Source organism: Megalobrama amblycephala, linkage group LG5, assembly GCF_018812025.1.
Source record: "Megalobrama amblycephala isolate DHTTF-2021 linkage group LG5, ASM1881202v1, whole genome shotgun sequence".
Taxonomy (NCBI): domain Eukaryota; kingdom Metazoa; phylum Chordata; class Actinopteri; order Cypriniformes; family Xenocyprididae; genus Megalobrama; species Megalobrama amblycephala.
In genome coordinates, this window is record NC_063048.1 from 20,621,221 (window position 1) to 20,637,436 (window position 16,216).

General features: G+C 36.2%; 1 protein-coding gene across 9 annotated transcripts in view; it reads left to right on the plus strand.

Moving 5' to 3' along the window:
* Nucleotides 1–16,216, plus strand: part of slc8a1b (solute carrier family 8 member 1b) — a 134,071-nt gene that overhangs the window by 96,282 nt on the left and 21,573 nt on the right. For 8 of the 9 annotated variants that reach the window (XM_048191133.1, XM_048191132.1, XM_048191131.1 and 5 more), the window contains one exon: nt 10,790–10,902. In XM_048191133.1, coding sequence (XP_048047090.1) covers nt 10,790–10,902 — 113 coding nt within the window. Of the gene's footprint in view, nt 1–10,439; nt 10,547–10,789; nt 10,903–16,216 lie in introns of all 9 variants that reach the window. The other variant, XM_048191135.1, reaches the window with a different exon arrangement.

Sequence of the window (16,216 nt, forward strand, 5' to 3'; positions counted from 1 at the left end):
TATAATGAACATACATGTTCAAATTATGTTTATTAAAGGTTGAATTCAAATCAAATGCTGCCAAACTGCCCATACTACTTCTCAATAGGATGTCTACTTCATAAAATGTATGAAAATATGGAAATATATGGTTCGGATTACTCAAATAAATGGAGGCGCCTTTAAATGGTCAGATATGGAGCTTGGATGTCATCTAGTGAACAAGTTTGGTACTGCGCCAAAACAAAATCTTACTGAAAGCTCATTTTTTAAATATTTCAACCTAAAATTTGGAATGTTGACATTTTCGGCTTTTATTTTCGGCTTTTATTTTCCTGTAGTTTAAGAGTAAAACATGCTTTGTAATATATTATTATAGAATATAAACAATTATATTTTTACTTTTTCATAAACTTAAACTTCTATAACTTTTTTTAACATTTCGCTTTCATAATTTATTTCACTTCTACAATAATCTGACAAGTGTTTTCTTTAAAACAAGACTTAGGTCTATATTCCAAAGCATTCTTGAATTACAACCATTTGTTTGGATAGTGCATTTTCATTTCTATGCAAAAAAAGTTTTTTTCTCAAAATTCCATTTCTGAAAATCACAGCGATCACCCGACTTCAGATAACCATAACTTTTGTTATAGACAAGCTATGAAAGAAAAAACAGATTTGAAAAGGGCTCGAATCCATCTTTATGATTCTGAGATCCATCTTTTCACACTGAGGACCACTGAGTGACTCAAACACAACTATTAAAAAAGGTTCAAACATTCACTGATGCTCCAGAAGGAAACACGATGCATTAAGAGTCAGGGGTGAAAACCTTTGAACAGGATAAAGATGTCCAAATTGTGTATTAAATAATTTTTTTTTCATTTAGTGCTGCCCTTCGGAAGCAACAGAAGATGCTTACATGTTTCCCAGAAGACAGATTAAGTACAATATTCCTTGAACTTCGAATTCAAAAACATTTCACCCCCCAGCTCCTAATGCACCGTGTTTCCTTCTGGAGCATCAGTGAATGTTTGAACCTTTTTTAATAGTTGTGTTTGAGACCCTCAGTTGTCCTCAGTGTGAAAAGATGGATCTCAAAAGGACCTGGAGGGTTTTTCTAAAGAATATTGGGCAGCATATACTATATACAAAGCACCTGACAGAACCCTTTAAGGTTCTATATAGAACCTTTCTATTAAGAGTGTACTCTTGTTTTACAAAATGTCGCTTTCTCCCCAACAGCAGGCCCTTTTAAAACAACAGCATTAGTGACAAAGCAGCATTTACAAAAGAACTAATTGTAAGTTATGAAGCATACCATTGTGTAATAATTGCAGTTTGTAAAAGAACAATGAGCAAATGCACAAAATATGTCAGAAGTCGGTGATGCTCCATTGTGCCATGTTTTATGAAAGGGCCTGAAAATGTTTTAAACACTAAGAAAAAAGCTTGTAATCTCAACAAATTAATATCATTAAAGTACTGAAAAGCACATGGAAGATGATGTTTTTGTGTCAGTGCCCTGTAATACTTATATTGAAGGCATATTCACTCGTCTGCTCAGTTTTCCATCCACCCCCCCCCCCTTTCTTTCTCTTTCTTTCTCTCTTCTTCCGTTATTCACTAGCAGGTATCTGCAGCAAGCTCTCATTTCACCCCACTACGACACAATCAATACCTGCGCTTTGTGTGTGTTTGTGTTTGTGTGTGTGTGTGTGTGTGTGCACGCGTGTGTGTGCGCGTCTGTGTGCGTCTGTGTGCGTACGTGTTTTACGTAGGCTTCAGTGTGTTTACACAAATGAGCATGCAAGCAGTCATAAGAATTTGCATGCACACTTGAGTCCATATTGCAGTACAGAATATATCAAAAGGAGAGATTGCATTTGCTTACATTAGTTTTGCATTACCATGCACTTCTGGTCAGGTTGGAAATGGTTTCATTCGCCCTTTGAGACACACACTTAGTCTTATGCTCTCAATTTTAATTTTCCATAGTTTAATGGTGTTTATGTTCAGTTCTCATATATACAATTTAAGGATGTGCATGTATTATTTCAGTGCAAAAAACTGCATCTTAACATTATGCAATCCAATTTTTTCACACGAAAAGTGTTGTTTTAAAAAATTATGATTATTATTAGCAATCCAGTTTAAGCAGACAATATCTGCACTAGTGTAGCACTATGACAGGCATATTTAAATGAAGTCATTATCAATCATTTTAGCTCAAACATGCCTCCTTTTAATGCAAATGAGACATGTCAGTTATTTGCCTATTGCACTTAACATCTATTTTGCTTGTGTACTTTTTTATTGATCCTGGCAGCAGTAATTCATCAAATGAAAAGAGTTGAATATGCATACACACAGTTGAACGCACTTGTTTTAAGGTGTCTGTATCGAAATGATGTAGTAAGGCTGTACAGTCCATGATTTGCACTGTTGCCTGATTTGCATAACTCCTGTATGAATCAGCTGTTAAAACAATATTGTTTATTTGTCCAGCATGTGCAAATAAGCAACGTTATCAGCGGGCGCAATTCATTCTTACTGAATCTCACCATGGCACAAGAATAAATATGAGTAAATATGCATATATTCATTCTATATTCATTCTAAACATGCTCACACCAAAGTGTGTGCGCGCGCACACACACACACACACGCACACACACACACACACACACACACACACACACACACAAGTCAGCTTGTATTGATTTGATGTGGCTCCTCCTTGTGTTAAGGAGCAGACATGATCTGAATTTTAAAGAGGTTGCATTACTTCACCCTTTCTCTCTCTAGCTCTTATTCTCTCTCTCGCTCTGTTTCTCTTACACACATGCAGTGTAATGTGGCCTTTGGTGAATCGCAGTTGAAAAGTGGCTCTATTTTGGCTCTTTCTGCGGTTGCTAAGCACAGATCTAATTGCTGGCAAATGTTTCTGGACTCTGTGCTGTAAGTCAAACTGTGTGTGTTTATGTGTGGTTTTGGCATATAAATTAAGCTAATAGGTCTGGATCTCATTCCAGTCCAGCTGCACAGACCTAAACCTGGTGCCTGAACATTGATCAAACCCAGAGATATGTTCACATCACCGCAGTCACTAACTCACTGTAATGCAGCAGCGACGGCTGATCAGCTGCAAGCACTGCAGCAAGAGTGTGTGAGTTTAAGCTTCCTGACTGTCCCACAACTGGTCTATAAAACGTGTCTGCGGATCCTCTAGAAGCATCGATCCGAAGAAAATTCCGAACTGGAAGTGGTTGATGAGTTGTACAGTATGAGCCGTATATGTACTTTAAGGAGCTGTATGAAAGAGATTTTGCTTAATGTTGCCGTTGTTGTGTTGTGTGTGTCAGGATCTCTTCCGATCAAGGCTACTGCAATGCAGATATGCTAATGAACAGATAATGTCATATCATTTGTGTGTGTGCGCTGCGTTGTTCCCTCCTGTGTCTTTCATGAGTGAGATGCATGTGTGTGTGATCTCGTGTTGCAGTGCTTGGTTTCTGGTCAGGCATGAATTGGAGCAGCTTTATATAACACCCTGATCAGAGATTCAAGACCCTGAGCGTCTCCCACAAGCCCCTGCCCATTTGGCTTAATCTAAAGCACGCTTTGATTTCCTGCAGGCTCAAATTTGAGCTGCTAAAGAGAGACAGGCTCTCAGAGGGGAACTCGGTACACACGCATAAAGCCACTGTCATCTACTGTAATAAAATACAAGGAGAGAAACAAGAGGCTTCAAGGTGTGTCTTATGTCGATCATGTCAAGTGTGTGCTTGTTTTTGTGACATATCAGGACACAAATGTGTATAATGACATGGGTATGACATAGGTATTACAAGGAGAGGGTGACTTATGAGGACATTACCCATGTCCCCACTTTTCAAAAGGCTTATAAATCATACAGAATGAATTTTTGTGAGAAAGTAAAAGTGTGCACAGTTTCCTGCGTGATGGGTAGGTTTAGGGGTAGGAGTAGTGTAGGGGGATAGAAAATATGGTTTGTACAGTATAAAAACCATTACGCCTATAGAATGTCCCCACAGTTCACAAAAACGAACGTTGTTGTTGTGTGTGTGTGTGTGTGTGTGTGTGTGTGTGTGTCAGGTCAGACCCATGTGAATTGTAAAAGCTGAGATCACCTACTTTGTGGGGACGACGAGCCAATGGTTTGTATGAGGAAACTGCTTGATAAACATGCATAATGTCGTAAAGTAATATAAAAATGCATACGTGTTAGTTTGAAAGTTAGATTTCAGGTTAGAGGAGAAAATAAATAAATAAATATTTAAATAAATAAATATGTTCAGTATTATAAAAGTTATTAAGTTCATTATTAAAATTATTAAATCATTTATTACCAAAACATTTATCTTTACCTACATGGCATTTGAACAACCTAAAGATAAAGGTGCTAAGTAAAGGTATCACAAAAAATTACTAAAAATAATGTTACTGACTCTGAGTCAGTGAGTTCATTCAGTGAATGATTCGTCAGATTGATTCAGACCAGTAAATTGTTTGCAAATCTTATTGATTGATTTGTTGTAGAATGATCGGTTGATTATTTTAAAGTGTACTTTGTGAATTCCCAGGTGAAAAAAGTACACTTCCATAATGTAAGTAAAGTGCTGTATTTTTGTGTACTTAATATACTAGAAATTCTTCTTTAGTACTTCTTAAGATAATTTTAAGAGTGTATTCAACTGTGCTATTTTGAGACACCATGAATATGAACTAAAATGCGCTTTTAACATACTATCTCTGTATTTTTAAAAAAAATATTTAGTTACCACTTGTAGTACACTTGAACCCATCGGTGTACTACAAGTGGTAACTAAATACATTAGTAGCGTGAAGTTCAGATCATTTTACTGACTCAGATCTCAGATCAGCAAAATGAACAAATCTTTTTTTTTCATTCATTTCAGCAGAATATAATTAAAATGTTACATGTTAAATTCCCCAATACATACTACTTGCATGAACGTTGATCAACATTTGGAATAAAAAAATAAACTATTGGCTAATGCAGCCATGAAGGCCAAATTTTGAATAAGAAATCATGAATTAATTGCTTAGCAGGGTCTTCAGGCTATGCAGCCTGTTAGTTCACCTCACCTCCCGATCCGAGTCGTTCTTTCTTTTGTCACCTCACATTTATCACGTCTGTTCCCCGGAAAGATTAGTTCACCTCTCGTGTCTTCGGGTTTAAGTCATTAGTTCCGTCGTAAGTATCTGATCTGGGCCGTGACAGCCCCATATGCAATGCATGTAGTACCGGAAACAGAAATGATTAGTTCACCTCTCGAGTCTTCGGGTTCAAGTCGTTAGCCTATAGTTTATTTTTTTATTCGAAATTGTGATCAACGTTTGCACAAGTAGTTTGTGTTGGGGAATTTAACATGTAACATTTATATTCTGCTGAAATTAACAAAATGACTTGAAAAACCCTTCGTTCATTTTGCTGAAAGAGATTCAAAGATCCGAGTCAGTAAAATGATCCGGTACATACTGCATAGCCTAGCTAGCCTATGCGGCTGTTACTTGATGAAGGAATAACTTGAACCCGAAGACTCGAGAGGTGTACTGTTTCCAGTACAGAACCTATGGGATGTTGCGCATGTGCAGTAAACACAAAATAAATGTCTCTCTGAGACAACTCGTTGTTCCAGAGTCATATTAAAGATTCGTTAAAATGAATGAATCATTCATGAACGACACATCAATAAAATACATTTTTTAATACATCCACCTGCGTTGGCTCATAAGAGTAACTTGTTCGTGAATCGGCTCACATGAGTCATTCACTTGCGAATTAGACTACGCTCCTTGCGCTGTGTGTTTGTGTTTGCTTGCGGAACAAAAGAAAGATGTGATTTCTCGTCATTGTTTCACAATATGCAGTCTATTTATATGCATTCTTTTTTTGCTTCAAACTTACATTCTCAACTCAGGTATGTAATTTATTTTGCTGTCACGCTGAAGGTTCTGCAACAGCAGTTGATTTGTTCCGCCACCGAAAAGCAGTGTGGGCAACACTGCTTGTGAAAGGTGTAGATGATCTGCCAGTGTGTTTAGCAGGTGTTTTTTTTTTTTTTTTTTTTTGTGTCACATGGCCACAGTTTGTCTCATTGAAGAGCTTAAACCGTTAACATGTTTTCACTGAGTTCTGATGCATTGACTGCTTGTGAATGTGTTGTGTTGATTCTTTTGAATGATAAAAACTTCTGCAGCTACACTGTAAAAAATTACCGTGATTTTAACAGTAAAAGACTGTAAAAATGCTGCGGTGAAAAACTGTCAATTGGTTTACAGAAAGTTTCCGTACTATATACGGTGAATAATTGTAATAGATCTAACGGTACATTTAATGTAATTTTACAGTAAAATACCGTTAAATTCACAGTTTTTGGAAGTGAAAAATAACAATTCATTGTAAAATTTACAGTGAAAAACCGTAAATTGACATTCCCACAATTCCCTGCGTGACACTTCACATTTGATATATTTTTGTTGAAATAACTCTGTTTCTTCTTAGTTTTTCTCATTTTTTTTTTCTAATCAGTTATGTACATTAGGGTTTTATGTTACATCTAATGTTGTTAAATTAATGTTTATTGCATTTTTTAAATTTCATGCATGTTACCATGATGGTGTTTAGTGTTTGTGTGAATGACACTGTGTGCACCTTCTATATATTAGTATTGTCCTCAGCTTGTGGAAAAGCTGCTTGTGATGAACTTTGATTCATCATGTGACTCTTATCACCGCTGTGTTTGGTGACTGTCAGTGTATTATAAAGGTACAAAACAGATATTAGTACTTCATTAGGTTGGTAAATTAACATTATATCAGTTAATGAAATACGTTATTTTACCGTAAATTTAACAGATTTTTTTTTACGGTGCTACTGTATTTTTTACGGTAAAGTTCTGGCAACTACAGCTGCTGTTTTTTTACCGTAAATTTTACTGGGATTTTTTTACAGTGTATTCACAGAGTTCGGGAACACTTCTAATTAACATCTCGTCTACACCACACACACTTAAAAATATCATTTTGTTTTCTGTCAGATACTGTTATTTAGGTGATACATGATTTGAAATGAGAGAGGGAGAAATTAAGGAAGTAATGAATTTATTACAGATGACAGATGTCAAAAACAATTGACAAGAACAAAATGTACCATACAAAGAATAAATAGGAAAACATCCCCACGCGCATGGCACGCACAGATACTAAAAAGGCATGCGCTGTCATTTTAAAACCTTTATGTGCTTGTAAAAGCAGTTCTATGACTTATTGATGTAGCGTTAGCACACTGACATAACCTCAGCTGAACTTAACCTACATTCAGATGAGCAGTGAAGAGGGTCATTCCCACACACATATAGCTTACTGCACCTCACAGTGTGGATCTGGAAACAATCTAACACTGTCTCTGTGACAACCAGTGGGATGGAGGGAACATTAAATTGTCTATGAGAGGCAAGAGATGGAGAAAGACAGAAATATAGTTACTCAAAGCAGCATTTGATAACACTTCTGTCTTTCTTGACCCATTCCCTTATGCCTTTTCTTCATTAGCTGCATTTACATGGACCCTGATAATCCTTTTGTAATCAGAATAGTAGCACAGCCGGAATAAAAAAGTCACGTGTAACCATGTCTATCAGAATGAATTGGACAAATCTGACTGAAATTTAATTTGGATTGTAAGGGGTGATTGAAAACCGAAACTGGAAAGTTCTGCGCATGCGCAATGATGTAGGAATTGCATAATGATGTATAACGCATGGAACGAGCTGTTAAATATAGTGTCATAAATGACTGTCATTCCAAAATTCTCATTCCACTTGAAGTCTGTGAAGTCTTTGCTTCGGACTCTCATCCACAGACGTCTTGTTTTCGGGCCTTTTTACTGCTTGATGAATATAAGCAGCACAGCACAAAGCTTCATTGTGCTCGGCGTCTCATAATCAGGACCCGAAATAGATAAATATTGTCTACTTTTTAAAACAAAGAAAAGAAGCGATGGCAGGATGATGGCTAATATGCGCCAACAGCAGTAAACTCTTGTGCAGTTTGCACAATCCGAGATTAAATCCGATTTTGTGACATATACAGTAAACACGCACATCAACCCAATCACTTTATTTAGTGTTCATGTAAACACTATGTTTGGATTCATCAATCAGAATGACTTCATTCTGATTGAAACAAAGTGTCCATGTAAATGTAGCTACTGTCTGTCTTTCTTGCTGTAGCACCTGAAGATTGAAGATTGTTGAAAGTGACTGTGCATTTTTTACTCTCTAGTAAAAGAAAGTAGTAAAATATTTTTGAGAGCTGTATCAGTCTAATGATTGAAACACAGTAATGTCATCCAAACATCATCCTAGCTTTAAACCCAAATTAAATTGAAATTCACAACCCATTTTACCTCCATAATGTGACTTATTTTAGATTGAAATGTGATGAAATGAGAGAAGAAAAAAAAGTAGGCCAAGAGAGTCGATTTTGATTTCATGTTGACTTTAATTGTGACATTAGGCCAATGTGACATGGTTGGTTGTGTAGATTTTCTGGTTGTAATGTTCTCCGCTGGAGAAAGGTCATTCAAACATAGCAGCAAGTGGTCTGAGTCTGTGCGTGAAAGAGTTTGTTTTTGGTTCTGATGACGATGCTGTTAGCTTGGAGGTAGAGGTTTTTATTCAACATTCCCTCTAAGCATGCTGGTCCGGATGTTGCTTCTGCTGGGGGAAAAATTCAGGAGGCCCAAAAAATCTGAGAAAAAAACCTTAAGATTTCTTGAGTCAGAGCTAAATTAATGGCTGTTTCAGCTGGAGTCCAACTGCACGTTCATTGATTTTATTTAACTTTTTCCCCGCCAGCGTTTTTTTTTTTTTTTTTTTTAAATAAAGTTTCTAGTCAGCTCCAGCTGTTTTTTGTTTTTTGTTTTTTGTTCACTTTCAGAAAACTTTCATGGCCCCCAGAATATTTTGTTGTATGAATATTTGAACATACAATCAAAAGAAAGAACAGAGCATCTGCTTTAAAACAAACAAACAAAAAAAACATTTTATTCAAGCTTCATGCATTCTCTTTTTATCAACACTTGGATGTGGGATAGTTTCACAAAAAAACAAACAAACAAAAAAAAAAGACATTTTTAACAAAAAGCTACGCAAAACGCTTTTTTTATTTTTTTTGTCAAAGACTATGTTCAGATCGGATTCAGAATGATAATCGAAACACATAAACAGAGTAGATTGAGTCCATCAACACCCCCAGAGCTTGCATAATCCTATACCTCTTGTGGGGGGTCAACATTTCATTCAGTAACGTTTGGTAGATTTGATTTATATGCTGTTGAATGTTTGATCAATTACATATGCATAAGCAATGCTTCTATCGCTTGTTTCTGCTGCTGCTTTGCTTGTTTTTGGATCTGGAGATTCTGTACTCTTTCAGAAGATACGTAATAGCGCCCCCTACGGCATGACAGTGAAAACACAGATTGTATTGTAAAGGAAAATTCCGTCAATACCAGGGAAGCGTCATCATAAATAATGGAAAATTCCGTCAATGGCGGGGAAAGAATTAATATCATAAATCTTGCGTCCATAAATATGCAGCTCTGACTGATTCACAAGATGACTGCATCCTAGCAGAGATTTTAAGTTCAGAGCGGAACATACACAAGCCCACAGATGCCAAGCAATATTGTTTTTGTCTTGTTTTTTTGTTTTTTTTCAACAAAAAAAAAAATATTTTTATTAAAAAAATGGCTATAGAAAAATTTATTTATTATTATTTATATATTAAAAAATTTATTTAATGATAATAATGACTAATGATATTTAATTAAAAATTTTTATAGGGCTGGCACTTTTTGTGATGATTGTTTAATGCTTTCATCTTTGAATTATCTTAATTTGTCAGCTTTTCTTCACAAATATTGATTATGTGATACATTTTCTTAAATAAATGAGCAAATAAATTTGCTTATCAAATAAATAAGCATATCGTAGTTTTATTTCATGTATTTTTTAAATATATTTTCATATTAATTCTTTTTAATAAATATTTATTTATTTGAAATTTTCATATGCACACACACACACACACACACACACACGCACATATGATTAAAGTAGTTTAAAAATCTTTATTTCTACTTTAAATTAATGCACAGCAAGTACAAAAATTACATGGGATATTGATTTTATCTGTGTTTATGAGATTTACAGACAGTCAGACTTGATGAGGCTGCTCTCTCTCTCTCTCTCTCTCTCTCTTGCGTCATCCTCTTATTCTGACTGTCTGCCTGTGCATGACTGCATGCCGTTTATCTTTCTTTCTTTCTTTTTCTCTTGGCCTGTCTTTACCTCACTCTTTTCTTCCTCTCCTCCTTTTTCTTTCTCCTTCCCTCTCTCCAGCAAAACAATAAAAGTCAGGATAATTGATGACGAAGAATACGAGAAGAACAAGAGCTTCTTCCTGGAGATCGGAGACCCTCAGCTCGTAGAGACCAATGAGAAGAGAGGTGGGGGCGTGGCCTGAGCCTGCAGAGGAAACCACACATACAACACATGCACACACACACACACACACACTGAACACCAGTCCTCTGGATCATCATCGGGATCAACTACAGGCCAAACTACACCCTCAACAGCCCTGTGGCGCAGTCCCCTTGTGTGCTTGTTTGCGCGTGTGTTTGTGTGTGTGTGTGTGTACATCATGCATGCATTATTCCAACCCCCCTCCTGTTGTCTTGTTTCTGCAGGAAGACGATAACAGTCAGGGTTCTCAATCGAGAGGAATACGATAAGCAATGCAGCTTTTGCATAGAGCTACAGACGCCACTTTGGAGAAGGAGAGGATGGACAGTATACAGAGGTTTCTCTCCCTCTCACAGTGTCTCCTTCGCTTTTTACTCTTCTCTCTCTCTCTGGGCAGAGTCTCACCCTCTCTGTCTCTCTCTCCTGGTGTCTGTGTGCTGTCTTACTAATCTAATGACATTTCTTTGCTTTCGCTGATTACACAACTACTCGCACGATAACGCATACATTACATGTACTTTAAAGGGGCCGTATAATGCTTGTTTTAATGGTAGTTAAAGATTATTGCTCCAAAAATCATAATTAAGACACAGTTTTCAACAGTCGTAATGTAGCTGCGAATCGGTCCTGATGAGTCCAATGTTTTGATAGAATTCCTCCATATTTTACTCTTGTCTTTAGTTTTATACCAGTTAAGTAGAAGCAAGAGTATCTGTTATAGAAGGCAGTGTTAATGTTTAAATGTGGGGGGTCATATACATATTAACATCATAATTTGCACATGAAGTATACACAACTGCTCAAAAGTTTGGGATCAGTAAGATTTTTTTAATGTTTTTGAAAGAAGTCTCTTATGCTCACTAAGGCTGCATTTATTTGGTCAAAAATACAGTAAAACCGTAATATTGTGAAATATTATTATAGTTAAAAATATTTGTTTTTTATTTTAATATATTTGAAAATGTAATATATTCCTGGGATGGCAAAGCTGAATTTTCAGCATCATTACTCCAGTCTTTAGTGTCACATGATCCTTTAGAAATCACTCTAATATGCTGATTTAGTGCTCAAGAAACATTCCTTATTATTAGTGTTGAACACAGTTATAATGCTTAATATTTTTGTTTTAAACTGATTTGTTTTTCTTTTCAGGATTATTTAATAATTAGAAGTTCAAAAGAACAGTGTTTATTTGAAATATGAATCTTTTGTAACATTATATATGTATTTACTGTCACTTTTGATCAATTTAAAGGGTTAGCTCAATCAAAAATGAAAATTCTGTCATTAATTACTCACCCTCATGTCCAAGACCTTCGTTCATCTTTGGAACACAAATTAAGATATTTTTGATAAAATCCGATGGCTCAGTGAGGCCTCCATTGACAGCAAAATAATTAACACTTTCAGATGCCCAGAAAGCTACTAAAGACATATTTAAAACAGTTCATGTGACTACAGTGGTTCAACCTTAATGTTATGAAGTGACTAGAATACTTTTTGTGCACCAAAAAAAACTAAATAACAACTTTATTCAACAATATCTAGTGATGGGCGATTTCGAAACACCACTTCATGAAGCTTCGAAGTAGAGCTTAGATTCTCTGCCCGAGCCCGTCCTCGGGCCGGGTCGGGCCGGGCCCTTGATAAAGCACGTCACGTGTCATGCGCAGCGTCTCGTCCACTGGCACTCGCAGTCTCGCACGCGTGACGCATCACACCTGCTGTGCGTGCTGTACTATTCAGTAGCTTAAAGCCTCATTTACACTGCACGCGTGTGCGGCACGTTACGGCTGCGACGCGGCTACCGGAGCTGATTCGCGGCTACTCTAGTCAATGCTCGTGTTTACACCAGCCGCGCCGCAGTGCGTTTGAGAAGCGTCCCAGAAGGGGCTCACTGCGCCGCTTCGCTAAAGATAGGCGCCTCGCCTATTTTTGACGCGCAGCACAAATACAAAATAAAGTCAAAATAATCCTGTAAACTCCTGCTGATATTTCACATCACTACAATGACAGAAACTGAAGACAAGAGATTCGAAGTTGAAAAACTTGAAATTTCTTTGTTTTTGTTGTCCATAACTGGAATTTTAAGTGTGTTAACTTCATCTGTATGGCTACAGCAAAATGAAGTATGGCATAGCAATAAACACAATCAAACCGGACAAAATATAACCATTTAGCCATTAAAAACATGAAAAATTTAACGAAAACAATGTTGGCCAGGCAAATCTAGTGGTCTCGCGAGTCCAGCCGCTTCGCTTCTGAAATGCTTCTGGTGTGAGTTGACACCGCTCAGAGGACGGAACAAAACCTTGTCGGAGCCATACGAACAGTGTAAACGAGGCTTAAGTACAACATGGAGCTTGAAGAAGCAAAGAAAAAAATTAAAACAAGAGAATTAACTTTGAGCAAGTCTGGAGGAAAATCGGAGGTATGGAAACATTTTAAACTAGTTTTAATAAACAAACAACGCAGTTTACATGCTTCTTCCTTGTCGTATTATTCGTTAAGATAATAATTAATAAATGCACGCACAATTATGAACTTGATAAATGTTACAGATATGTTTACTATGCACAAACAAATGCTTTTCAACTTACATGTGCAAAATTCAGAATTAAATGAATGTGCTGCAATTTGTACAAAAAGAGAGTCTGTAGTCTACGTGTTTTAGCCATTAAATAAGCACATTTAGTTTCAAGTTTGTTAAGTTTTGTTTTGAAGAAAGATTTTCTTTAAAGTGAATTTCGTTTAGTATAAATTGTATCTTAATTTTAATACATTTTTCATCATCCAATTACCTGGATTTAATACATAAAAAGCAATATAGCAGACAATGTAATTATGACATGGAGGCGCCGGCGCGCCGCGGTCACACACCTTTTGAAACTGGTAACACACGCTGTCACCGAATTTACAAATGCACATCTTGCTTGTTGCTCACACACATATTATGTTGAAATAACAATATGTTGAAGTAACATTATTAATAATAATTAATCTTTAAGAATATTTGATTGAATGCTGAATGTTGAGCTTGTTCAATTTAATAAAATTAAAACTTTAATTATGATAATTAAAATAATTTAATATTTAATATTGAGTGGCCAATTTTTCCTCATTTATTAATAGTATTTATATAATTTATATAACTGCGCAGCTCCCCCCTGTAGCCTAAATGATCTAGCACAGCAGCACCTGCGTTAAAAAAATAAATAAATCTGGCGCCGGCCCTGGTTATAACGGCCCGAATATTAAAAATGGTCGGGTTTAAATCGGGCTCGGGCTCATAATTACAGTGGACGTGTCGGGCCGGGCCGGGCTCGGACACAACGTGCTCGGGCTCGGGTAGGGTCGGGCTTGATTTGTTGGGCCCGATCTAAGCTCTACTTCGAAGGTTTACAAATCTTTTGTTTCAAATCAGTTGTTCAGAGCGTGTATCAAACAGCCAAAGTCACATGATTTTAGTAAACAAGGCTTCATTACGTCATAAGTGTTTCGAAACGTTTCGAAATTTCAATGGTTCACATGACTTTAGCAGTTTGATACACGCACAACAAAAGATTCGTAAAGCTTCGAAGCTTCATGAAGCAGTGTTTTGAAATCGCTCATCAGAAGATATTGTTGAATAAAGTCTGTATTTTGTTTTTATGGTGCACAAAAAGTATTCTCGTCACTTCATAACATTGAGGTTGAAACACTGTAGTCACATGAACTGTTTTAAATATGTCTTTAGTAGCTTTCTGGGCATTGAAAGTGTTAATTATCTTGCTGTCACTGAGCCATCGGATTACATCAAAAATATCTTAATTTGTGTTCTGAAGATGAACAAAGTTCTTACGGGTGTGGAATGACATGAGGGTGAGTAATTAATGACAGAATTTTCATTTTTGGGTGAACTAACCCTTTAATGCATGTTGAATAAAAGTATTAATTTCTTTTTTAAAAAATGTATTGACCCCAAACTTTTGAATGGTAGTGTATGGTCTTTGTGGAACTCTGAAGCTTGGGGTGTTTATATAATACACAAAACCCTTATGTAAAAAGATCAAGGGAAATTCAAATTTTAATGATATGGCCCTTTAATTTATAGTGATAATCATGTCTTATTCAATCTTTGTGTAGTTTACCATATAGGGTGTGTTCCTGTTCAGGATACATGCAGGTTCAGAAAGAAAGCTTCAAAGCGAATTGTTTCATTTAGTTTCCTCGCAATAATCTCATAACAAGACACAAAGGAAATGTCAAAACACACCAGCAAATGAGTTCAGATACTGGCTGTAAATCATGAGGAGAGATTAGGGGATCTCAGAAAGACTCAGAGCTCAAGATTGTGAGCTGTCTTCAAAGCCAAGGTTGTTAGAGTGTGTTTCATCTCACATTTAGATAAACATTTATTTTCCAGGAAGCAGAACAGTTTGGTTTCCCAGCACTTCAGTGTTTTGATGTGCATCAAATGTTTTTGTCATATTTATTTACTTTTTGATATTTCTTTGGATTTGATTAATGCTTTATTTTACCATAATTGATACAAGATATAATAAAAAGAGATCCAAATATCAAAACATGGAAAAATAGGAGATTAAGAGGAACATCAGGTAGAGTTCAATCAAATGCAGCTGGATTTGGTAATGCATTTTTGATGCATTACCAGCCATATGAGTGATTAACAAGAAAATTGATTAAGGCACTCAGATGAGTGGTGAAACGTTTTCAAAATAATTAATAATCAAGTCCATTTGCTTTTGATTAGCTTTGCTTGTTGAGAGTACTATAGATGATTCAAAACCTTCATAGACAAGAGAAAAGAGATTGTTTGTTTATTATGAAACAAAGAAGAAAAGAAGAGACACTAGAAAAATAAAGGACAGCAGAAGAGATGGTTGGATGAGAATGAAAGGAACGGATGGTTGGATGGTGTGTGTGTGTGTGTGTGCGCACGTGCATGCATGTAAGATGTGCAGCACCAAGCTGCAGACAGAAAATGATAGCTCTGTTTTCAAGGACATAACAAGAGAGAGAACCTCTCCAATTAAATCAATATCAAATTACATGACATGCGCTCTCCATCTTAATGTTGAAAAAAAAATGTAGCATCTCATTCAGTTACTAAAGCTAATCACAATACCATAATGTGACCAATTTAGTTTAATTTGGAATTTTTTTTTAATTATTTTTTTTTCTTCACTTCTAAGACGTGCCACAAAGACTGTCAGTCTTTTCATTTACTCGCTATCCATCTTTAAGCTTTTTTCTGTGGTTCTGTCACACAGTAAGTGTATTAATGTATTAATTTTACACACTTACAAGAAATTACTAAGGGTGTAACGACGCCCTCATGTCACGATTCGATACATGTCGCGATGCTGAACTCACGATACAATATTATTGCGCTACTCCAAGGCATATGGTAAAAGGATAACAAAAAATGTACTTTTGATTAAAATGCTAAATTTGGTATTACATTGGGAGTGGAAATGAATAGGTTTGGACTTGGTGCTGGTAGCCCAATGCACAGGACAATGGTGACACCAAAATAAAAATCTGGTGTCTTCATGATTCTGAAGCTGAAAATACAGAATTATTTTAGATGAATATGTTTGCACTCTGTCATTGACTAGATATATTTAAAATAATGCAAGCCACTTTTT